Below are 25,642 nucleotides of genomic sequence, written 5' to 3'. Positions count from 1 at the left end.
GGTACATTGTAAGAAGTAGATGACCGCTATTGATTTTGAGGTCAAAGGGTCAAACTGGACATAGACATGAACCCTACTGATTTTGAGGTCACATGGTTAAAGGCTAAGGGTCAAACTGGACATAGTAAAATACTGTCTACACAATATCTTGAGAACCCTTTGCTTGACAGACATTAAACTTGGTACACTGGTACATCTTAAGGAGATGACCCCTATTGATTGAGGTCAAAGGTAAAGGTTCAAACTGAACATAGTAATATATTATTTCCTATATTTTAAGAATCATTTGCTTGATTGAAACCAAACTTGGTACACTGGTACAACATAAGGAGTAGATGACCTCTATTGATTTTTAGGTCACATGATCAATCCAGTCTATGGACATAGGAAGATATTGTCTGCTCAATATCTTGAATTGGTTTGGCACTACTGTCAATTAAATGGTGCATGTGTATAACCCTTTTCAATTTTGCAACGGGAGGGGGGGGGGGGGGGGCATATACTGTTTTACCAACATTTCTTGTCAATTTTTGATTTGGTCTGCTGCTGTGGTCTAGAGGTTAGAGCATTCGCCCAGCATGCAGAAGGCCGGGGTTTGAATCTCGGCCACAACAAACCTAAGTCGTTAAAACAGGTAGTGACAGTTCCATCGCCAAACGCTCAGCATTAGGTGTGAATGTCACGGGTCCTCTGAGATGACCTTAAAAACGGATGTCCCATGTCACAGTAGGTGTGGCACACTAAAGAACCCTCACTGCTCAATGGCTGTAAGTGCTGAGAAAAGGCCTAAATTTGAAGCCCTTCACCGGTCTTGGTGACGTCTCCATATGAGTGAAAAATTCTCGAGAGAGACGTTAAACGAGATACAATCAATCAATTCAAATGAAAAACAATAACTTTAGTTTAAATCCTCCACAACATGGCAGCTTGGATCACATGTGATCAACTCTCACAAATAAAAAAGCATAAATGTTTATTTCATATACATTGTAGAAGGTACATATCAATTCTACATATGATTAGCATGTACATATTGAAAACAAATAGTATATAATAAATTGCATGTTAACTAGACCTACTGACAAGTTCAAGGCAACTCAATTCAAATGTTTAAAGTTTAAAGTTTTTGCTTTAGAACATTTTATATTGCATCATAAATCTTAATCATAACCTGTCTTTCAAAGAGTACCACATTTCTGTGGATATTTTGCACTCTTGGGTATCATTTATAAGTCTCTAGGGCATACAAGTTTTGCCTTGTAGAAAAGTGCTTGAGGAAGCCAATGAAAATGGAGAATGATGAATAAATAAATTTGAACACACATAATATACATGTATTTAGTTTGCTCAATGATTCACAAGGTACGTTTGTGTACAGAGAGTCATGGAAGACGAGCACTGATAACCAGCTAAACAAGAAAGAACTAGAAGCTTTCATAATCCGCGGCAGACAGTTTAAGTGTGTTACATTGCTATTCAGAATTTATTGCTTTACATGTATATAGGAAATGCAATAGTATCACATCTTCAGGGTTGGACACCTTACCATATAGCACCACTGGTAGAGTATCTACCACACAAGTCTTTCTTCATTTAAAATGCATCTGCAGTCTAAAATGCACATCGCATTGAATTTTCCTTGTTGGAAGAATGATCTTGTTTGTTACTGTTAAATGTTGTACTACAGACTTTGAGTATTACACAAAACTTGTGTTTAGTACAGTACAATACAAAACTTGTGTGGAGTACAGTACAATACAAAACTTGTGTTTAGTACGGTACAACACACTCTCTCTGGTTCGCTACTCTAACCCATTCGACTGATCTTCTTGGATTTATCTGTAGGCTTTGATGAAGGTGGAGAATCTGCCGCAATATGTCGACCATATAAACTAAAAAGAAATTTGAATCTCTATTTGTGGTAATGAAAAATATAAAAAAGTACAAAAGTATCAGTCTACTGTGGCACCATCATTGTTCACGGGGGATTGATGTTCGTGGATTTCGTGGGTCATTCTTACCCATGAATTTAGGTGTCCTCGAATATTTTTTAAACCAAGTTGAGTTATCTCTCCTAGTGGCATGGTATCGCTTACCCACGAAATCACGTCCCTATGAACCAGCAATATTTTGCTTGCCCAGGAACATTGGCCCCCACGAATTAAAATGATTCAACAGTATTTCATTCAAATGAAAGCTTAATATGTAAAGGCCTTTGACTAAAATCATCATGATATTCCAATATGATATACAAAGCATATATTGAGATTGAAATAACAACAGCTACAGTATTATAGTGTTCATGTTTATCTAAGACTGATACTTACAATCTGTAGGTGTCTGATCGAATATAGTCAAACACATGAGACACGCCCACTTGGTACTGGTCAGCTATTGGTGTAACCCAGGGATTATTCTCCCCTCGGAAGACCTGCTTAGATCCCACAAGGTCTAAATTACCTATAAACAAATGTAACATACTACAATCTCAGTTTAGGAGTGTATTATGCACCTAGTGAAATCATAACTTATAACCCCATATACTTGTAACATACTTTGCTGGTTATTATTATTTAACTGAACAGCATTACACAATTAATTCCTGAGACAGTTCAGCTTTGAATATTATAAAGCATAAACTGTCGGAGTGTCGCAAGTTAGGTTATAGTGTATAACATAGGTAAAATTTATTTTCATTCCTGTAATATACTGGTAGTAATATTACAAAGCCTGCTGTCACTATGACACACAGATTTTGACTGGTACCTATTTCTGGTGGTAACACGGTCAGTTTGTTCCCCTGGATGTGTAACTCTCTGAGGCGATTTAGATCTCCTACTTCCTTTGGCAATGTTACCAGGTCATTCTCCCTCAAACATAGCTGAAAACAAAGTTTGAACAGATCTAAAAGGAACCATAAAACACCAATTTAACTTTATAACATTACATATATTCAAATAGTTGGAATCTAATCATTTGAGGATACTACCATGAAACTAAAATTAGAGGGATCTAATTCCATTTGGCAAATCTATATTAATTGAATTATTTCTACTTTTTTGTACGAACTTGCTTCTGATCCTTTTTTATATATAATTATATACAATAAAATACATTCAAATCAAAGGATATAAAGTTCTACAATTCATTTAGATATATGGTATTCACATTTCCAATGTTATCTTTATAAATTGTAATGATAGTCATTTACTCGTGCATGTGTTGCAGTTGTAAACAATGCGTAAATAAAATTTGATAAATACACTACGTCTATTCTAACACGCTTCACAAAGTACAGTATGCTGGTTTGAAGCGTTGCAGGTCATACGATAATGTATTAAATTAGAGGGAGTTACATGTAACTTGATTGCTCTCAAATTCAATGCCATTAACAATGTCAAATCAACCTACACACAAATTATAGTAGTGTTCTCCAATTATTTAAAGATACAATGAAAACCATCGTCGGAAACCAACTTTTAAAAGAAGTGCGACAGACCATGGGTTTCCGACGATGGGTGAAAACTGCCTAATCCGACACCTGTGTATACAGTGAAAACTGCCTAATCCGACACCTGTGTATACAGTGAAAACTGCCTAATCTGACACCTGTGCAATCTTTCACTGAACACTCTGACCCTTATTTTCATTCTCAGTTTCATACTTTCATTGTTTTTTTTACACTGTTTATTCCAACATACTGTGTATTCCGACAAAACATGTCTCCCAGTGTATGACAGATTAGACAGGTTTCATTGTACTTATTGTCTCCCAGTGTGTGTTGGATTAGATAGGTTTCACTGTACTTACTGTCTCCCAGTGTATGTCGGATTAAAGAGGTTTCACTGTACTTAATGTATCCCAGTATATGTCGGATTAGACAGGTTTCACTGTACTTAATGTCTCCAAGTGTGTGTCGGATTAGACAGGTTTCACTGTACTTAATGTCTCCCAGTGTATGTCAGATTAGACAGGTTTCACTGTACTTACTGTATCTCAGTGTATGTCGGATTAAAGAGGTTTCACTGTACTTAATGTATCCCAGTATATGTCAGATTAGACAGGTTTCACTGTATCACCGAAAGATTAAAAAATACCATGAATACAGTATAATTATACCTTTGATATGACTGAGAGAGATATTCAATTTATACGGATATCTCTTTAATTCTTTACAGTGCACTATAGTATATTATTTGATGATATGTTAACTGGGCAGTCCATAATTAATGTGAGTTACAAGGGCTTCATTGTTAAATTTTGTGACAGAGAGAGAGTTTTATAAATACATGTAATTTCTTTAAAGTTTTGAAATTCAATCATTAATATGAATACCATAATACTTGATTAGAAATAACTAAATGTTGCGTATCATTTACACAGGTAGGTACTTACAATTTGGAGATTCTTTAGCTTGCCTATTTCTGGAGGCAGACTCTCAAAATCATTGTCTCCTAGATACAGCGCTCTTAATGTGTCTAGAAAAAGTAGAAGGTTTAAATCATTGTCTCCTAGGTACAGAACTCTTAATGTGTCTAGAAAGAGTAGAAGGTTTAATACATGAATGTGTTGTATAGATCATACAGTTGTACATTTCCAGGTAAAATCAAGAATATATCACCTGCCTCTAAAATTTTTCACACATTTCATATTTACACCTGTACATACTGTAAATCACATTTTACATGTATTTGCGAGAACATTATTTACGCATAATTTCATGAGACTAGTCATTTACAACATTTTTTTTACAAATAAACTCTTGCATGGAAGACTTGAGCAATAAATAAAGATTCGCAAAAGTTGTGTCTCGTTATCAAATATATCATGATCATTGTATCCAAGCAAAAAATACGGTCTCGCATTTAGAAGTGATCTACAGTATTTAATTGATCTATACCTAGACAGAAGAAGTTTCCTGGGAGAGATTTCTCGCTGAGGTTGTTGTAGGTCAGATCAAGGACTTCCAGAGCCGGGAACGCCCCGAACCCTCGGGGTAAGACATTCAGCTTATTCATTCTAGTAATAAAGGATATCACACATTATAACAGTAAAACATCTAACAAATTAACAATGTGTTCAATTTATCATCTGTTACAGACAGCCTGTTAGTACATAAAGTTCACATTAATTCTCTGTATCATACACAATGTAACTCTTGAGAAATATAAACTATGGACTTCAAGACCTATCAACAGTCCTCAGATCATAAGTTTAATAACGAGAAAGAGACTCACCCGAGGTTAAGTATTTTTAGCTTCATCAACGAATTCAAGGTACTGGGCAACTCCTGTAGCGGAAGAAATATATCAGTTAAAACATGGTCGTGATCTTATAGAAAATCATTTTGAAGCAGTTTACTAACACGAACATGAATCAGATAGGATGACAATGATTTGGTACTATACCAGTTAGAATCTAGGTGTATGTGTACCTTTATATGGTTGTTGAATAAATTGAGATGTTCCAGATTTATCAGTTCTGTGATATTGGCTGGAACCTCTGAAAGAGCAGTTTAATATATATATTCTTTCACATGTATTATGAATTTAAAAATAATATTTACTTCTCTATATACTGTAGTATTTACTTTTAAAATATATGTCCCGGTACATTGTACAAACTAATCTAATTCACTGACAGTCATTTAAGTCACTGGGACCTCATGCAGGCATGAGTCTTTGCTACTTTAGAACAAAATTTAGGATCTGGACAATTATATTTCAGCATTATGATAATGCTTCCAATAATGTCCTCCCCATTTCTTATCAATTAATCAGAATAATTCACCCTCAGAATGAAGGAATGGTCACGAGGTATATGTACATTGTACAACTGTTCAATGTTTACCTTCACCCAATTGATGTTTAAAATAAGCATCAAAACATCGTATTTGTGAATTAATAGATCAAAAATGATGTACATGAATTTGATAAATATTTGCATTACTTTAATTTGTCATTAGACTTGTATAGCCAAGGGGTTTGTGTATGAAGTCCCTCTGAAAACAATCAACACCATTAAATTTTTCCCTATTAAAGTCGATACAATTAGATGTGTATGTTTGGTCTTGAGAAGATTTTTACATACAAAATTGTATCTTGTATCCCCCCCCCCCCCCCCCCCCCCCCACTATAACTTCAATAACTGAAATCTGCACTACCGTACCTGAGAATGGTTGCACATTGATATTGCGTTTAATCATGACCCTGCTTAACAGGTCTTACAAAGATTTTTAAAGATTTTCCCCTATAAATTCCCAAATGAAACTTTGTTTTTCTATGTTAATTGCCTATTGTGGCAGCACCCTATACTCCTTTGGCCACAAATTTGAAAAAAACTTTAATCTGCACTACCTTAGGATGCTTGCATATTAATATGATTTATCATGATCTTGCTGTTCTTATCCCCAAGCAAAAACTTTAATCCCCTAATGTGGTCCCACTCTACCCCTGAGGTAATTGATTTCAACAACTTTGAATCTGCACTACTTGATGATACTTGCCTATTAACATTCATGACTATATAAATTTATGACCTTGTCGTTCATCAGAAGACACTTTTTAAAGAATGTTTACTATATATTCCCATATCAAATTTTGATCCTTATTGTGGCCCCACCTTACTCCTGGGGTCTAAGATGCAAGCAATTTTAAATTTCCACTCATTAAGGAAGCTTTTACATTTAAGTTTGTCTTTTCTGATCCAGTGGTTCTTGTTGATTATATCCCCTTTGAAAGAAGTATGCATGACCATTCATTAGAAATATTTTGAATCCCCTTTACTCAAGGGTGCTTTATGGCAAGTTTGGATGAAATTTCCCATGTAGTTCTGGAGAAGTAAAGAAATGTGAATGTAAAGTAAGCTTTATATGGACAGATGGATGCAAGACAAAAAGGGCTCAAGTAAGCTAACAATAAATTATATTGGTAAATAGAATACTTGTAATTCATGATAATAGCTTAATAGGTATAACAAGATGTGTTTGTTAAACACAAATGCTCCCGATAATGGCCAATTCTGAAGATGACCAAGGTCACAAGGACAAATATCTTGGTACCAGTAGAAAGATCTTGTCACAAGAAATGCTCATGTACAATATGAAAGCTCTAATATTTACCATTTAGAAGTTATGACCAACGTCAATTTTTTTTAAAAGTAGGTCAAACGTCAAGGTGAAAAGGCTAAGTACCAACAGAAAGGTCTTGTAACAAGGAATGCTCATGTGAAATATCAAAGCTCTATCACTTACTGTTCAAAAGTTATTAGCAAGGTTAAAGTTTCAGACAGAATTACAGAATGACAAACAGGACAAAAACAATATGCCCCCGATCTTTGGTCTCGGGGGCATGAAAATTCTCCATTTATACATACCATTGATTTTGTTGTGAGACAGTGTTAATCTAGTTAAGTGCTTCAAGTCCACTGAAATTAAACATATAATTTATAATCAATTTATTGTCAACTTATACCTTGACCAACTTGTAGCCTTTAAGTTACAAAACCAAATTGCAAAAGACAACTTGTCCCTTGCTTCAGGTGTATCCAATACCGACCTAAAATATAAACCTCTGAGGGAATTTGAAACCAGTATCAATTCATATATTTACATTCACTTTTAATCATTTCTCTTATATTTCTTTTGAAATTGACATTGCTTTAATTCATCTGCGATAATGAATGCATGTTTGTTGCAAATTACTAGCTTGATCTGTTTTTTTTTTTTTTTAGCACCACTTGTCTGTGTAATCATTACTAAATATGGAGCATCATCAAGGTCAAAGGGTGCATTGGCTATTCCATTTAACCACAGAAGTCTAAAGTTTTATCAATTGACTTAAAATAGAAATCCGGGAAAAAAATTATCCAATCAGGAAAATAATACACTGTCTTCTATTAAAATTTTTAATAGAAGATGGTGTATATTTTTTCTATTCTAATTTCATTGATAAAACTTCAGAGTCCTGTGGTTTAACGTAACGAAAGGGTCAACCATATGATATTTTAGTACTTAAATCTAGTTTATATCTTAAAACAATACATAAAAATATAACTATAAACAATAAAATGTCTTTCTTTAATGTTTCATCGGGTGATGAAGGTAGCAATCACTGCAGAAAAAATTTATGCGAGTTATGAATTTTTTTCTGCAATGCTAGCTATATACCTTCATCACCCAATGAAACAACAGAGAAAGCATTTTATTGTTTAAATGACTGACAGGATATGTTTAATTGAAGAATATTTTCAATTGCGTTTAAAAATTATGTGTATTTCACAAGTACATATAGTCATTTGAATTCCACTGTCTGTCAAATTGCAGCACTGTAAGAGTATTCACTCGCCATCAAAATGCACATACAATACAAAATCAACTAAATACTATGTTCCAAATCAATTCATTTTGTTTACCGGTACCAATAATCAATTAATAATTCTGATATATCTTCAACATTTCCTTGATACAACTGACAAGCATTTCCCTAATACAATAGACAAGAATCATCTTTATTCTAGGAAATGTGTGCACAGGTGATCTGCCCTAGATAAAATTCCATTGTTATTATAATAATAGACTAACCATAACTGTTAACTTTTCTATTAAGACATATCCAGAAACTGGTTTTCATTTATGTCTGAGAAGACTGATAACCTTTGACTTCTTCTTCCTTGAGAGTTCTGTCCTCATTAGCTGAGTGTTAATAGCACATTGAACACAGCTAAAAGCCTCATATACAGTATAATTTGTCCAAACTGGCCTCTGAGTACTCCGGCGCTCTGTCAATTCCGGCCACAAAATATCATGAGTCCCTAACATTTCTTTAACAAATCCTTTATCAATAATTCCCTGTACTCCGGATACTGCGTATTCTGTATATCGGCCGGCTTACCAAGTCCCAACTGCTATCAATTAACTTTAATTATCCTGTGTAAACCGGCCCCTCGATGACACACCACCCTAATTGTTGCGGTCAATTGTATTCGGTGTACACAAGGTCCCAACTGCTCGTAATTAGCTCTAATTATCGCATTGAAACCAGCCACCCCACGATGACCAACCTGTCGGTATTCGGTCGATCACACGCGGTGTACACAAAGGGTGTCTCAGGTAAGTAAAAGAGTGCAACTGGCGATGAGTTGCGATCAGTTTAAAATAAAACCTGATTTTTAGGGGTGCACTTTTCAATTATGACAGCACTATGCACGAGGTAATGGCGCCCTCCCCCTAATGACAGGGACGAGAACTGACATTAAAAGACAAAGTTCAATTAATCGATGTATTCGACACATTCTTGGAATGAAATAAAATTGGCAACAATCCCGTTATGTTTTCAAAAGAAGCAGGGTTTCCCCTCGTGGACTTCTCGGAGCTCTACGGTGAGTCAGACAGTGATGATATGCAATTAGTTAGCACAACTCGCAATGTTCGGTCAATCTCTCGGCATTACATTAGTTTCCGTTTCACAAATTGAGACAGTTGAAAGCGATACATTTACAATGAAAGCTGGGAAAGACAAATTTTAAACGAACACAATTACACAAACTTGACGAACGTTCATAATGTAGCACTTGATAACGGCGATGTAGACGAAATCGACAATTTACCAACAGAAAATTGCGCGAATAATTCCCAAATTTTAAACTGTTTAATAAAAATTGAATTTTTCAAATGAGCACGACAATAAAACACTGACATTTATATTTTTACAATTTGAATTCTTTTGTGATATATTACAACGTTAGCAATCATTACACACGTATGCATAGATAGTGAATACAAGGGAAGCAACTCTCATTCTTGTCAACATTCTGCACTCCGGACTCAGTGCAAACCGGCCAATTTCTTTGGAACCACACATAGCCGGTTTAGACAGATTATACTGTATATATTTACAAGGAGGAAAAACTAAAGCTCCAAATTCCTAACAGATTGTTGGAAGCAGCAATGGTGTTAGCTAGCTGTTCCTTGGAGCTGGTTTCTTTGACATGTTTTGGCAGGTTAATTGTTCCAGTCTCTGATGGTTTTTTGGGAAGAAAGAAAACTTGACCATGTCACGGTATAATGTTGGTAGCTGACGGTACTTGCTGCCCCTAGTCCTCCACCCCCACCCTTTAAACCTTGTCTGACCTCTCTAAGGGAATGTTGACTTTTGTGATCATTATGATAATGAGCAGATCTGGGTATAAAACATTACTATGATTTCTTGATTGCAGAAATGAATGAAATTAAAGTTGAAAGCATTATAATCAGTGCAAAGGAGTAGGAGATATTATCAATAAACCAGAGAAATTGGCATAAAATGAAATACCAACAGTAGAATTATTACATCCGCAAAGTTAACTGTTGTTATTTTACTTTGGGGTCCATCTTCCCCGGATTAATTGATAAAATTGTTGACTCCTGACTGTTAACTGTCAAACTTACACAGGCCTGGTATGTTTAGATTCGCAATTCCTTTATCAACCAGGTCTAATTCCGTATTGTTCTGATCTCCTCTGCATTCATCAATATATTTCTTTACTTTGCTCGACATCTTTAGGCTCTTAAAAACACTTTAACCTGGTATTTGTAGAATTCCTATTTAGGAAATATTTATTCCGGAAGTGCCTAACAGCACTTTTTAATAGTCTTATACACCAGTTAAAAATAAATCTACATATTTACCCTAATTCTCATTCATTAAAATTTTTAGTATTCAAAGGAAGAAAGTAGGTCTAGTGTAGTTAATTTTTATAATCATAAATTTCTAAAGATGTCATTCATTTTAAAAACCCCCATCAAATGCCGATGTAGGAATACAGAACTATTTTTAATATGTCTGCGCCCACGGAATGATGCACATTTCATACTTTGCTGCGTTTCTGACATCTGTCAGCACATAGGCCTAAATGTAAGTGTGTTGAATCAGGACACTCTTTGTGAAGCAAATAACTGATTTCGTAAATACATTAGTTTATTTTGTGGTTTACTAGCTGCGCATTTGATACGGATTTCTGACCGCCGCCCCTTTACTGGTTTTTCTTTTTGATGTGGTTACAGTGGTATATGGGTATATATCCAAACTGTTTCCCGTAATATACTATGTCTTGTTCAGATGAGATTTGGCATGTTGCACTATAGCTGTTTTGATGTAGCCTTCTCCGACTTTTTTTTGTTGGGGGTGGGGGGGGGGGGGGTGTTACTGTTAAGGTTATCTGATCTACACCTATTCTCATATAATGTGGACACTTTACTGATTAACCTGTCTCCTTGCCTTGAACATTTAGATAAAAGCAGAATACTCATAGAAATTGCATTTTTCATCAAACTTTCACATGTTATAATAAAATTGTAACTGTGGTCCACATAGTTTTATAAATTTACTACCAAGATTTCATGGATTTCGCCATGTCGCATTTTAGGGTACCATATAAGGCCATCTGATATAAAAAAAATTATTCTGAATTAAATGCAGAATTGTTTTGACATTTAGGCATTTACGATTACTGATGAACATATGTTTCCAAGAACGATGTAATCTACGTTCCCAGCATTTCAATTGAGATGGTTTGGGATAAAATGTTCATTCTTAAAGGATTAAAATCATATTTTAACCTAAAATGGTATAAATTACACAAATCAAACCCATATATTTTATAACTATAAAACACATATTGAAGATAAATCTTCTTAACGGTCGAATTTTTTAGCATACGGATACATGTAAGAATGTAATCTATGTGATCGCTCTGCAACAAAACCATTTAATAACTAAAAGTAAATCTGTTTATTTTTGTTTCACTTTGTCAACAGTGATGAAAAAAATTATGAATAATAAAACATATCGATGAAAGAAAATAAGAATTCTCTGAAGAAAATGCTCATATGTAATCTACGTGATGTACACATGTAATAGTCTACGTTCTGTGTGTTTTGTAATTTCCATCTTTTTGGGCTAAATGTTGGTAGTAAAACAAATCAGAGCTCTCTGTCGGATCTTTTAGACTGGTTTAGTCTTGATATTATACTACTTACTGAATTTCCTAATAGAAAAAAAGAGAACCAACAAGCATTTTTTAAATAATGGTCACCTAATAAACATATTGACAACCAAGCAAAGAATACAGTAAGTAATGAATTAGCATCAACAATAACATATTACCTGAAATAAAATGTTTCAGGAACAGTTTTCATGTAAATATGATAATGTATTTCATCATTTCTATCGATTTCCACATGACATTGAATTTCGTACAAAACAGCACATACGAATTATTGATGAAAACAAGATGTGTCCAAGGGAAAAGAACATGTATATATCTTGATAATAACACTTTAAAAACATCAAATCACTATTTGTCTGTAAGTTTTTAAGATGTCTTGTGTGAGTTTTCTATAGATCGTGTGAATATATTCAGTGTGATTGGTCGATAACGTAGATTACAAAAAAATAGTTTACAGCGGAAAAGATTTGGGGTGTTTGAATCATTTGAACGTAAATTCGCAAATGTTAGTTCACTTTCTATGAGGGTTATGATTTGTTTGACACTATTATTTGAATATTTGTTTAAAACTTTGCAAATCTAGGAAAGAAAAGCCTGTTTAAATTTGATAATGTAGATTACTTGACATTTCACAACGTAGATTACATAGATATCGCATTGTCTATTTCAAAGATCTCACAACTTCATTATTGTTTTTCTTTCTTTCATAGATGGGTAGACCATAGAAGGACATTCACAAAACACAGAAGTGAATATCAAACACAACATCATGCATCAAAAATGTTCTTAGAGTTAAAACTTATAACATCAGATCAAAAGTAATTCAAAATGGCATTTGATGCTTTGATTTTCTTTTCATCTTAGTTAATTTCGTACGTTACAATTTTTATTAAATATGTTAATTGTGTATTTGAATGCTTGTTGTAATAAGGTGTCATAAAATTCAATACCATATGTGATACAAATTCTGATAAATTTAAAATGATAACATCTGTGATACTAGTACGTATCAATGTGACAAACATATAATGCCATTATTTTATATGCTACGTACGTGTTTGTTGTTGTCTGAATAAAGAATATAAATAGAAATAAGTAAAATCGTCCGTTTGTTGATTATCAATTTCAATGATAGTTATGCTTACTTGCTATTATTTATTGTGTCGCCTGCGTTACGCAGTGGCGACATATAGGGATCACTATGCGTCGTCGTCGTCACAAAAAAATTCTGTCACAGTTTTCTCAAGAACCACATGGGGCAACTCCCTGATATTTGGCACAGAGCATCACTGTGGCCAACTGTATTGTGCAAGACATTTTCGAATCTGTCGCTTATCAACTTCCTGTTTGTTGGGAATTAGAATTTTTTACAGCAAAAAAATTTCTGTCACAGTTTTCTCAAGAACCACATGGGGCAACTCCCTGATATTTGGCACAGAGCATCACTGTGGCCAACTGTATTGTGCAAGACATTTTCGAATCTGTCGCTTATCAACTTCCTGTTTGTTGGGAATTAGAATTTTTTACAGCAAAAAAATTTCTGTCACAGTTTTCTCAAGAACCACATGGGGCAACTCCCTGATATTTGGCACAGAGCATCACTGTGGCCAACTGTATTGTGTAAGACATTTTCGAATCTGTCGCTTATCAACTTCCTGTTTGCCGGGACTTAGAATTTTTTACAGCAAAAAAAATTCCGTCAAAGTTTTCTCAAGAACCACATGGGGCAACTTCCTGATATTTGGCACAGAGCATCACTGTGGCCAACTGTATTGTGTAAGACATTTTCGAATCTGTCGCTTATCAACTTCCTGTTTGCCGGGACTTAGAAATTTTTACAGCAAAAAAATTTCTGTCAGTTTTCTCAAGAACCACATGGGGCAACTCCCTGATATTTGGCACAGAGCATCAGTGTGGCCAACTGTATTGTGTAAGACATTTTCGAATCTGTCGCTTATCAACTTCCTGTTTAGTGACAAAAACCATTTCAATAATTTACTTTTTCAACATTATACGTGATATATTACATATAGAATGAACTAGCAGGCGACACTTGTCTTCCGGGGAAGACTTAATACTGCGTTAAAAAATAAATGTGAATATAGGTGATGGTATTTATATATATCTTCCTTATGAACTTTCCTTGCACTACACAAGGAACTACACGTAGACTTATAAAAATGAAACAAAAAATTAAGATAATGCTGCCAGCTTGCTACAGTAGTTGAATCTGCTGTTTTAAATATTCAAAGAAAGAAAACAAATTTTTAAAATGTGACATTTTCATTCAAGTTACATTACAAAGAATGTGAACTATTGACGATTTGTAATCTACGTTATCTCCTTTTTGATCACTATCGTAACACTATCATTTAGATTAGTGTGCGATATTTTGTTTATTTCATAACTATACAAGTCGATCTATCATTTATATGTAACATTTCAGAAAATTTTCTCCTTCTCTTTACAGTGATAGAGTTAAAAAATCTTTGATCTGAAACAATTGCTCTAGAGAATAAGGAATTGTTTGATTATTCTAGAGATGATATAAATTTTTCTTTACTAATTTTACCATTCGTATATCAAAGACTTTCGTACATTGTAAACTCTTAAAATCAAGTAATTTTTTTAATGTAACAATATATTGAATTAAGATGTTTTGTTAAACTGTGTAGATAACGTATATTACAAACTGAAAATGGACAGATCTATTCCACTCAGCATTATTTTTTAATGATTTGTGGTTGAGTGTTAAATTTTTGAAACTTTATGTTATGAATGTTCTTCTTTCATAACCTATCGTTCAAAAAAGTATTCTAAAAACTTTATTTTTTAAAAATTCTTCAGAAAAAGTGTCCACATTATATGAAAATAGGTGTTAATTCTATTAAACAGGTTGGGAACACTTTCCTCTTTAGCAAGAGTAAATATACTCTGTACAATCGAGAAAAACACCCGTGGAATACATCTGTTCGTGTTTCACATGAAAAGAAGAAAAAGTGCTAAAATGTCTGATACTTCTGCAAATATATTAAGAAATTGCATATCAAAGTTGTTGCGTAAGAGGAAAGAATACACATCGTGAGTGTTTTTGTTTTGATTGACTATGCTGTCAATTTCATAGAAACAATTGGCGTCATCACTCACGTTGAGTATGTGTCGCATTTATTAAGCGTTGCATGGGATTTGCCATTATTTTCAATAAAGATGCCAAAACACCTGTTTATGGTAATGTTTACTCTCTTGCTAAAGAGGGATAATCGCATTTTAGGGAGAATATCTCGCTATAGGGGAAGTGTTCCCAACCTGTTAAAAGAAACGGAGAGGGCTACATTATTGCAGCTTCCTGGACCAGTGTCAGCTCGTTACTTGTCTTTGAGTTTGTTAACCCAACATCAAAAAGGTATACATTTAATCTAAATAAATATAAGGATTTATACAAGTAGTTTCTCATTGACTCAGGTCAAGTTGTTACATATTTAAAATTTTGGATACATGCTATGGTCAGACGGGTTCGATTGCCGGTGGCATCCCTGTCTGGTTCGTTGCATTTCCTCCCTTGCTGTTACATATCTGGTGGCTATAGACCAGCCCTTGGAACTGACGGAAAAAAATGCCTGCCAGGGGATAAACATGATAAAGATCCTGGGTTGAAGTCTTTAAGGAATGTGGCCATCAGATGGATTTGATTGCCAATGGCCAGATAGCTCGGTTGGTAGAGCACCTGACTAGAAATCCATGGGGCCCCATCTGCTCCCTTCCTGTTACAATTCAGGGTTTCAAGCGGGCTCTCATTTTCCTTATTTTTTTTGTCAGAGACTCTTATATAAGCTCCAAAATCCTAATAAAACCCTTATTATTTTCATGAAAATCCTAGTTTTACAATTTTTATACGCCCATCTTTAGACAGGGCATATTATGGTACAGTGATGTCTGTATGTCCATCCGTTCTCAAGGGAATTTCTGTTTCCAATTTCATTTTGCTGTCACATATCAAGCTGAAACTTGCTATATAGCTTCTTTGTGGATCACTCTAGATCATGTTGCAATTCTGATCCATTTCTACTTCTTGTAGTAGTTTTGCCCCTTTATTTGAAAACCATTGTTATTTGGATGGTACACAATTTGTCCGGCGAACTCCTCCCACAATTTTCAAGTGAGGACCATCTTCTTTTACAGAATTTTTGTATGAGTATTGAAGATGTGCATGTGGTATGGATTTTGATTTTCTTTAAAAAAAAATTCAGAACATTACAGGTTGTGCGTTTTGTAGAAATACTACATAGAGAGGATGTGATTTGTAGAAATATTACATAGAGAGTACGTGATTTGTAGAAATATTACAGTTTTCAAGCGAGAACCTTCTTATTTTACAGTGTTTTATATATGGGTATTGAAGGTGTGCATGTGGCAAGGATTGTGATTTTTTTCAATCTTTAAAATCTTGTTCTGTGATACAAGAATCTTAAGTACACTCTTGAGTCTTCTGAGAGAGAGAGAGAGAGAGAGAGAGAGATTTTCTACAAGATACTTACTCTGAAAATGTTTTAAGTTTGAACTCATCTGGACTGAAACGTCCTGATTTTCCACAACAGCATTTGGTCTCATTACACGTTTATGCTTTACTATGGATTTTATATATATATATTTTTCATATTGCGAGGGGATGCTTCACGGTACTCTTGTCTCTCTATCAATATGATAAAGTGATCGAGTCTCAACTATTCTTTGAAAAGCCTGTATGATAAAATTTCCAACATTCATCCTTTAATCGTTGTATTCTCTCCTTAATAGATCAGTTTCTCCATGGCAAAAATACAAGAACTGCAGACATTATCTGGCCACCAGGACCGGGTTTGGTGCGTGGCATGGAATCCAACTGGAACACTGCTAGCTTCCAGTGGTGGAGACAAAACAATCCGGATCTGGGGAAAAGAGGGGGACAAATGGGTAAGATATTACACGCTCTCTAGAGGGGGATTAATGGGTAAGATATTACACGCTCTCTAGAGGGGGATTAATGGGTAAGATATTACACGCTCTCTAGAGGAGGACAAATGGGTAAGATATTACACGCTCTCTAGAGGGGGACAAATGGGTAAGATATTACACGCTCTCTAGAGGGGGACAAATGGGTAAGATATTACACGCTCTCTAGAGGGGGACAAATGAGTAAGATATTACACGCTCTCTAGAGGAGGACAAATGGGTAAGATATTAAACGCTCTCTAGAGGGGGACAAATGGGTAAGATATTACACGCTCTCTAGAGGGGGACAAATAGGTACGATATTACATGCTCTCTAGTGGAGGACAAATGGGTAAGATTTTACACGCTCTCTAGAGGAGGACAAATGGGTAAGATATTACACGCTCTCTAGAGGGGGACAAATGGGTACGATATTACATGCTCTCTAGAGGGGGACAAATGGGTAAGATTTTACACGCTCTCTAACTGTTGGTTGTGCACATATACAATAAGGATTGAAATGTTCAGCATGTAACAGAGAGAGTATTAAGCCTGTTAAAGATCAGGGACCCACGGTAATACAAAGAGACACACTGTAATACAAAGTAAGGACATGTGATATGTATTGCTGATACAGAATTTTATACAGCTGGGAGAAATTGTTATAATGTACACTTTACAGTATGCTTATACATCATAGTCATCAATAAGTTATACCACAATATACTGCATGTGTCATCTTCTAGAAATATCTCTACATCATCTAGGAATATCACTACATCATCATCCAGAAATATCTCAACATCATCCAGAAATATCTTTAACAGCATCATCATCAAGAAATATCTCATCATCATCCAGAATTATCTCTAACAACGTCATCCAGAAATATCTCTAACAGCATCATCATCCAGAAATATCTCTAACATCATCATCCAGAAATATCTCTAACAACATCATCATCCAGAAATATCACTAACGTCATCATCATCCAGAATTATCTCTAACATCGTCATCCAGAAATATCACTAACGTCATCATCATCCAGAATTATCTGCACAAACACCCAGAAACATCTTTGCTAACAGCATTATCCAGAAGTATGTGTATCTCCAACATCATCATCTGGAAATACCTTCATCAGGTGCTTTAACCACCGTTATTGGACAGGCTCATAAAAAGAATTATTTACATCCAACACCTTGATTTTGTTGCAATACATGCACATTGTATTTAATCTGTATAGCCTTGGATTGTAAATTGTCCAGCATTCTTGCATCTGTGGACAAAATCTAAGTATTGTTTCCTGGGTCAGAGGTCCAACTCTTGTGTAAACTTTTACTGAAATCCACAATATCTAATTAAAAGAGTCTTCATGTTCCCATATTTTGGTTGTTGCTACTTAGACATCAAAGTACGAAGGCATGAAAGATCTAATTTTAATTAGTGGTTTCAGTAAAACTTGAGGGATGTAAATGTATTCAGCATTAAATTTACTCCAGTCCATTTCTAAATTCTGTTTTCATGCAATTCAAATTCATGATTTTCAATGTTTATTCTCTATGTTATGGCTAGGCTATGACCAGTGCATATCGTTTTGTTAAAAATACCGAAAAATAAACTGATATGGAAATAACACTGTATACAAAATCTTATATCTTTAGTATTGCTAAAAGATAAAAATTCACCTCATCTCAAATAATGTGAAATATTATTTTACCGGGTAGTGTCCAATGGGAATGATCTGTATTTATGTAAATTTTATTGATTTGAAATATCTTAAATTCTAGGTGTGTAAGAGCATCCTGGCAGAAGGCCACCAGAGAACTATCCGCCGAGTTGACTGGTCCCCATGCGGTAATTACTTAGCTAGTGCCAGTTTTGATGCCACCACTAACATTTGGAGCAGAAAAGAGGGAGAATTTGAGTGTATCGCATCCCTTGAAGGTCACGAGAATGAGGTCAAAGCCGTATCCTGGGCTCCGACTGGATTATTGCTGGCCACGTGTAGTAGAGATAAAAGTGTCTGGATATGGGAAGGTTTGGGCATTTATTCAATTTTGATAATTGCTGTATACAGGGAAATTTTCACCCCTGTTTTATTTTCACCTTCATTGTCAATGAACAAATATAAGGCTGGGCAAAACTGTGTTCTGTCTTTTAACACAACTGTGTCGGGGCGAATTTAAAACGGGGCGAAACTGTCTGCAAGTGTAGAAAGGAGAAAATAACCCCTTATACTGTATTTAATACTCCTAGAGTTTTTATACGCCCGTTTTTAGACGGGACGTATTATGTTACAGCGATGTCTGTCCGTCCGTCCGTTCGGGGTTTTCTCTTTATAATTTCATTTTCCTTTCACATATCATGCTGAAACTTGCTGTGTAGCTTCTTTGTGGGTCACTCTAGATCATACTGCAATTTTGATCCATTTCGACCTTTTTTCCAGGAGTTTTGCCCCTTTATTTGGAAATAATTATTATATGGAGGGTACATAATTTGTCCGCCCTACTCCTCTCCCAGTTTTCAAGTGAGAGCCTTCTTATTTTGTGGAGTATTTGTATGGGTATTGAAGATGTGCATGTGGGATGGATTTTGATTTCCTACAATTTTTGAGAAAATTACAGGTTGTTGAACTTAGTCTATTTGGAAATTAATATTCTAGGGGGGGGGGGGGGGGTACATAATTTGTCCACCCTACTCCTCCCACAGTTTTCAAGTGAGGACCTTTTTATTTTGTGGAGTGTTTGTATGGGTATTGAAGATGTGCATGTGGGATGGATTTTGATTTTCTACAATTTTTGAGAAAATTACAGGTTGTTGAACTTAGTCTATTTGGAAATTAATATTCTATGGAGGGTACATAATTTGTCTGCCCAACACCTCCCACAGTTTTCAAGTGAGGACCTTCTTATTTTGTGGAGTGTTTATAGGTACTGAAGATGTGCATGTGGGATGGATTTTGATTTTCTACAATTTTTGAGAAAATTACAGGTTGTTGAACTTAATCTATTTGGAAATTAATATTCTATGGAGGGTACATAATTTGTCCGCTCAACTCCTCCCACAGTTTTCAAGTGAGGACCATCTTATTTTGTGGAGTGTTTATATGGGTATTGAAGATGTGCATCTGGGGAAGGATTTTGATTTTCTTCTATTTTTTAAAAAATTACAGGTTGCTGAACTTGGTCCATTTTGAGGAAATCTTGATTTTTAAGCTAAGACCCTTTGTTCATATGAAAGTTTGTCACAGCCTTATGATGGCTGATACTACCTGAAGCAAAGTTATACAAATTATAGCACAAGAAAAACACCCTATGTAAGCATTTCACGGGCGTATTATGTACCGTTTGCGGTACTCTTCTTTGCATATACTGTGGCATCAAGAGTGTCGTGAATTCTACAGCGTGTTTTTTTTTTGTCTTACAGTAACGGAGGATGAAGAGTATGAGTGTGCTAGTGTCATCTCTAGCCACACCCAGGATGTTAAATATGTAGTGTGGCATCCAACCAGAGAGATGCTAGCATCCTGTAGCTATGACAACACAATCAAACTGTTCAGAGAGGAGATAGATGATTGGACATGCTGTAACACTTTGGAATCCCATACCTCCACTGTGTGGAAGTTGAGCTTTGACCACACAGGTCACAGGATGGTTTCATGTAGTGATGATAAAACATTGAAAATTTGGCAGGAGTATTTACCAGGAAATCCGGAGGGGGTAGATACTACAGGCAAAGACTCGACATGGAAGTGTGTGTGTACAGTGTCAGGCTATCATAACAGAGTAATATACGATGTAGATTGGAGTCACACAACTGGTTTAATTGCCTCAGCATGTGGTGATGACTACATCAGAATATTTAAAGAAGAGACACCTGATAAAAACCAGCCATCCTTTAGTCTGGTCTGTAGCCAGAACAAAGCCCATTCACAGGACATAAACTCTGTATCATGGAATCCAAAAGAAGCAGGTCTACTGGCTTCAGGCAGTGATGATGGCGATGTTAAGCTATGGAAAGTGGTGTTTGATTAAAGTCTTACGTATCAGAATTACTAGTATGCCTTGATCTTGTATTTATGCGTGAAAATCATGAAGAAACCCAGTTTATGTGCGAGAGAGCACCATTGAATGGCCTGCATGGGGGGTGGGGTGGGGTGACCTCACAAGAGTCTGAAAATTCTTTGAGAAGGAAAAAACAAATACATGTATAACAAAACCCAAAGTTTAAATTCTAACAAGAGGTGACTGGTTCCTTGATTATTTTTAAAAACTTGGAGAAAGCTATAGATAAAACTATGCTTGTAAAAATAACCAACTATGCATGTAATGATATTAAACAAAAAAAGTACGATATCAAAAAACAAGGGGGTATGATCCCCTCTTCTGTTGCTATTTGTGTGATAATTATTCTTGTGTACATTTGAGTAAGTTGATTTATACTAACATTGATTTTCTCAAGATTGAATCACACGCGTGAGTAAATATATTTCAACAGAGGGATTACGTTAGAGATACAGGTTCGATATATTTAACATGTTCTGGTCATTGACACCCGGTGTACATATTTAAAATGTCCAGTGTGCAATGATTACAAGTACATACTTTGGTTGCACATATAATTTCTGAAAAGTAATATAATGAAGAATTGGCAATATTCTGAAGACATCCTTACCATATTCTAATTGCATGTAAAAGGTGTTGAGGACTGAGAAATCACGCAAGGGACACAAATATAATCAACGACTAAAATTACTGTACAGTAATATTACTCTGTTCCTTAACTGTCACTTATTTACAATCAGAAATAGTAAATTCTCTATCTTATGACACAATGAAATGAGGACTGCAACATGTGTGCCACCTGTAATCAGGGGGAAATAACTGGCACTGCACTGTGAAACATGTATCCAGTATCTCTTTTGATATCCCTCTAGCTGACCTTTACCTTTGAATAATCTTGTATTCTTAAATCTTAACATGTATCTTGAACGGAGGTAAAATTCCTAATACATGTACTAAATTTGAAAAAGTGGATAAGAAAAATAACTTGTATTTTGTAAATGAGTACCAGAAACGGTGCAATATATGCCCGTCTGACAGAAAATTTAACCTGGAAGCATATCGTGCACTCTGAATTGTCAGATACAACACACATTTTAAGAATAGAAAAGCCTTAAAGTAGGTCATGGTGCACCAATCCTTCTGACATGTGAACTGATAATACATTTCTCTTGAGAGCGAGGTGTGACAAAATGGCAGTGCATAATATCTTTATCTATGATGAGAAAAAGTCCAGAAAACCATTTCATCTACTTAAAGCCCTAAAGTATGTCATGGTGCACCGTATAAGTTGCAATGCGAGTCTAATTATGTATTTCTATGGGAGTTAGGTTGTGACAAAATTTCTGGGCAAAATAACAAGAGGTCTGCAGGCTTATTGGTCACCTGAATATTAGTGAAAAAGTATCAATACTACCGAGGGCTATTATATCTAGAAAAAAAAATCCTGTTCTGAATATCTAAGCTAAATTCTAATGTTCAGCAACAATATAAAGCAAGATGTGTTCTAAACAAGAGGCCCACGAGCCACATAGCTCACCTGAGTCACCTTGGTCCTTATCAGAAGATTTTCCATATCTATTTGCATGTAAAACCGTAGTCCCTATTATGGCCCAAACCTACCCATGGAGGCCATGGTTTTTGTAAACTTGAATCTACACTATGTCAGAAAGCTTTCATGTAAATGTGAACTTCTTTGGCCCAATGCTTCTTGAGAAGAATTTTCCTATATATTTGTATGTAAAACTTTGATCCCCCCTTGTGGCCCCATCCTACCCCCAGGGGCCATGATTTGAACAAACTTTAATCTGCACTATGTCAGAAAGCTTTTATGTAAATATCAGCTTTTCTGGCTCAGTGGTTCTTTTGAGAAGATTTTTAAAGATTTTCCCTATATATTTGTAGGTAAAACTTTGATCCCCTATTGTGGCCCCATCCTACCCCAGGGGACCATGATTTGAACAAACTTAACTCTGCACTATGTCAGGAAGCTTTCATGTAAATATCAGCTTTTCTGGCTCAGTGGTTCTTGGGAAGAAGATTTTTAAAGATTCTCCCTATATATTTGTATGTAAATTTTTTATCCCCTATTGTGGCCCCATCTGAAACCCGGGGGCCATCATTTTAACAAACTTGAATCTGCACTATATCGGGAAGCTTTCATGTAAATCTCAGTTTTTCTGGCTCAGTGGTTCTTGAGAAGATTTTTAAAGATTGTCCCTATATATTTGTATGTAAAACTTGGATCCCCTATTGTGGCCCCATCCCACCCCTGGGGGCCAGGATTTTAACAAATTTGAATCCGCATTATGTCAGAAAGCTTTCATGTAAATATCGGCTTTTCTGGCTCAGTGGTTCTTGAGAAGATTTTTAAAGATTTTCCCTATATATTTGTATGTAAAACTTTGATCCCCTATTGTGGCCCCATCTGACCCCTGGGACCTTGTTTTTTTTTTAACAAACCTGAATCTGCACTATATCAGAAAGCTTTCATATAAATCTCAGCTTTTCTGGCTCAGTGGTTCTTGAGAAGAAGATATTTTAATGACTCTACCCTATTTTTACCTTTTCTTGATTATCTCCCCTTGGAAGGTGGCCTGGCCCTTTATTTTGACAATTAGAATTCCCTTTACCTAAGGATGCTTTATGCCAACTTTGGTTGAAATTGGCCCAGTGGTTTTTGAGAAGAAGTCAAAAATGTTAAAAGTTTACAGACGGACAGACGCCAGAATACGGGTGATCAGAAAAGCTCAATTAACATTTAAAGATACAGCTAATTTGAACTCATTCTAGAGTCAAAACCCTGGGTTGTGAAATTCACTATTTTTTGTACATCCTTTTTTGTTATTCTTAAGTAGATGTATGCATTTAGATTTTATACAATATCAGCAAACTTACACATAAACACTATATACTAAGTTTGGCCCCACCCTGGGATCAGAACCCCTACCCCGGGGATCATGAATTTACAATGAAAGCCTTCCTGCTCTACTTCATTATGCATTTAGTTTTTCTTAAACTTGTTTGGTTGTAGAGAAGATGATTTTATCAAAATTGGACAATTTTTGCCCTGCCCCTAAGGCCCCAGGAGTCCTGAAATATACAATTTTTGTCCCCCTTGTTCCAAAGATGCTTCATACCAAATTTGAAAAGAATTGGAATGGTGGTTATCAAAAACTTAAAAAATTTCTACTGTTCACACATTTAATAATTGACCATTTTGCCCCCCCCCCCCCCCCCCCCCCCCCCCCCTTACCCCTGGGATCATCAAATTTACTAATTTGGTAAAGGACTACCTGCTCTTTCTAAATATCTATTTAGTATCAATAGCACTAAAGAAGATGTTACTTAAGTGTTTTACACATATACACTATATATAGTAAGTTTGACCCCCACCCTTGGGTCAGAACCCCTACCCCGGGGATCATGAAATTTTACAATTTTGGTAGAGCCTCATTTAGTTTTTCTTGCACATGTGCATATTGTAGAGAAGATTTTTGAAAATTAGTTAATTCTTGCCCTGCCCCTATGACCCCAAAAGTCCTGAAATTTACAATTTATGTACCCCTTGTCCCAAAGATGCTTCATATCAAAGAAGCAGGTACAGTTTCTACAGTCATCTAGCCCAGAAAATTGATGATTTCAATAGGAGTCCCCAAATCTGCCATTCCAAAAGAGAATATATAAGAAAACCCAAACTACATTTGATTTGATCCAAAATTACTTCGTGTTGTAATGACAAGAGCGTTAAGTTGGCATAAAATTGCCAAAATCAATGAAAAAATTGATAAATTCAGGGGGTTTTCCTTTCAGAAAACATGCAGCCCATGCGTCGAGCAAATAATTCATATTCAAATATATTTTTTATCGTCTATTAATAAACAATATATATTAATTTCAGTTTGCTCGACAGATGGGCACACCTTTTCCTAGGCAATAATCTGGATGAAAAGTTCAGTTATTAAGATCAATTCTATGTAAAAATCAAAGAAATCAGATAGGGTCTGGCCACTCAATGTCACAGATTTCTTTGATTTTCACAGTATTAACTTCACTTGCACCATCTTACATAATTTCAACCCCACCACCGAATTTCTACCATCCGTTGCCATGGAAACCAACAGCAGTCTATGAGGGCTAATTGAACTGCAAAATTCAGCCCGTTTTGCCCATGTTTTGTCCTTGTGGTATATAAAAAATTGAAAAAGACAACTAATTTTCTCCAAAAATCTCGATTCCCCATAAAATTCCCTCCTTATTTATGATACCTATATCCACCTATGGTAAAAAGTGTGTTGCTGACCGCTGTACCAATGTATTATAATTTGGCACTTTGCCAAAAAGTGATTTTTTGTTGGATTTCATTGATGAATTTAGATAATTTGGAAAATACATACAGCATAATCAACTGTCATCAAAGGATGTACATATCAAAGACTCTTTAATATATATAAAAAGATTAATGGTGAAACGTAGTGCAATAGATCTGTAGTAGCATGAAAACTGTAGATTTGGGCATTTTGCCAAAACAGGATTTTTTGTTGGATTTCGTTGATGAATTTAGATAATTTGGAAAATACATACAGTATAATCAACTGTCATCAAAGGATGTCCATATCAAAGAC

The 25,642-nt window shown here is 35.3% G+C and overlaps 2 protein-coding genes across 7 annotated transcripts; one reads left to right on the top strand and one right to left on the bottom strand.

The window, feature by feature from the left end:
- Positions 1–959: 959 nt before the first annotated feature.
- On the bottom strand, positions 960–10,630 carry LOC125648171 (ras suppressor protein 1-like). Its single transcript, XM_048875116.2, has 9 exons — positions 10,427–10,630; positions 7,375–7,425; positions 5,435–5,502; positions 5,238–5,290; positions 4,901–5,019; positions 4,396–4,478; positions 2,767–2,881; positions 2,328–2,460; positions 960–1,892 (listed from the first exon to the last, which is right to left on the bottom strand). The coding sequence occupies exons 1-9, from the start codon at positions 10,533–10,535 to the stop codon at positions 1,808–1,810; spliced, it is 816 nt and encodes a 271-aa protein (XP_048731073.1). The 5' UTR covers positions 10,536–10,630; the 3' UTR covers positions 960–1,807.
- Positions 10,631–10,777: 147 nt separating this feature from the next.
- Positions 10,778–21,013, top strand: LOC125648170 (probable cytosolic iron-sulfur protein assembly protein CIAO1 homolog). 6 transcript variants are annotated; one of them, XM_056140561.1, is made up of 6 exons: positions 10,794–10,892; positions 12,696–12,803; positions 15,257–15,388; positions 16,780–16,935; positions 18,744–18,993; positions 20,383–21,013. In XM_056140561.1, the coding sequence occupies exons 4-6, from the start codon at positions 16,792–16,794 to the stop codon at positions 20,988–20,990; spliced, it is 1,002 nt and encodes a 333-aa protein (XP_055996536.1). In that variant the 5' UTR covers positions 10,794–10,892; positions 12,696–12,803; positions 15,257–15,388; positions 16,780–16,791; the 3' UTR covers positions 20,991–21,013. The 6 variants fall into 6 exon arrangements, with proteins under 6 accessions (XP_048731068.1, XP_055996536.1, XP_048731069.1 ...); XM_056140562.1 differs by having other exon boundaries at positions 10,806–10,892; positions 12,696–12,733; XM_048875112.2 differs by lacking the exon at positions 15,257–15,388.
- Positions 21,014–25,642: the final 4,629 nt, after the last annotated feature.

This window comes from Ostrea edulis, chromosome 6 (genome assembly GCF_947568905.1).
Source record: "Ostrea edulis chromosome 6, xbOstEdul1.1, whole genome shotgun sequence".
In the NCBI taxonomy this organism is placed as follows: domain Eukaryota; kingdom Metazoa; phylum Mollusca; class Bivalvia; order Ostreida; family Ostreidae; genus Ostrea; species Ostrea edulis.
Note: the sequence above shows the minus strand (reverse complement) of the source record. Positions and strands in the feature narration are given on the sequence as shown.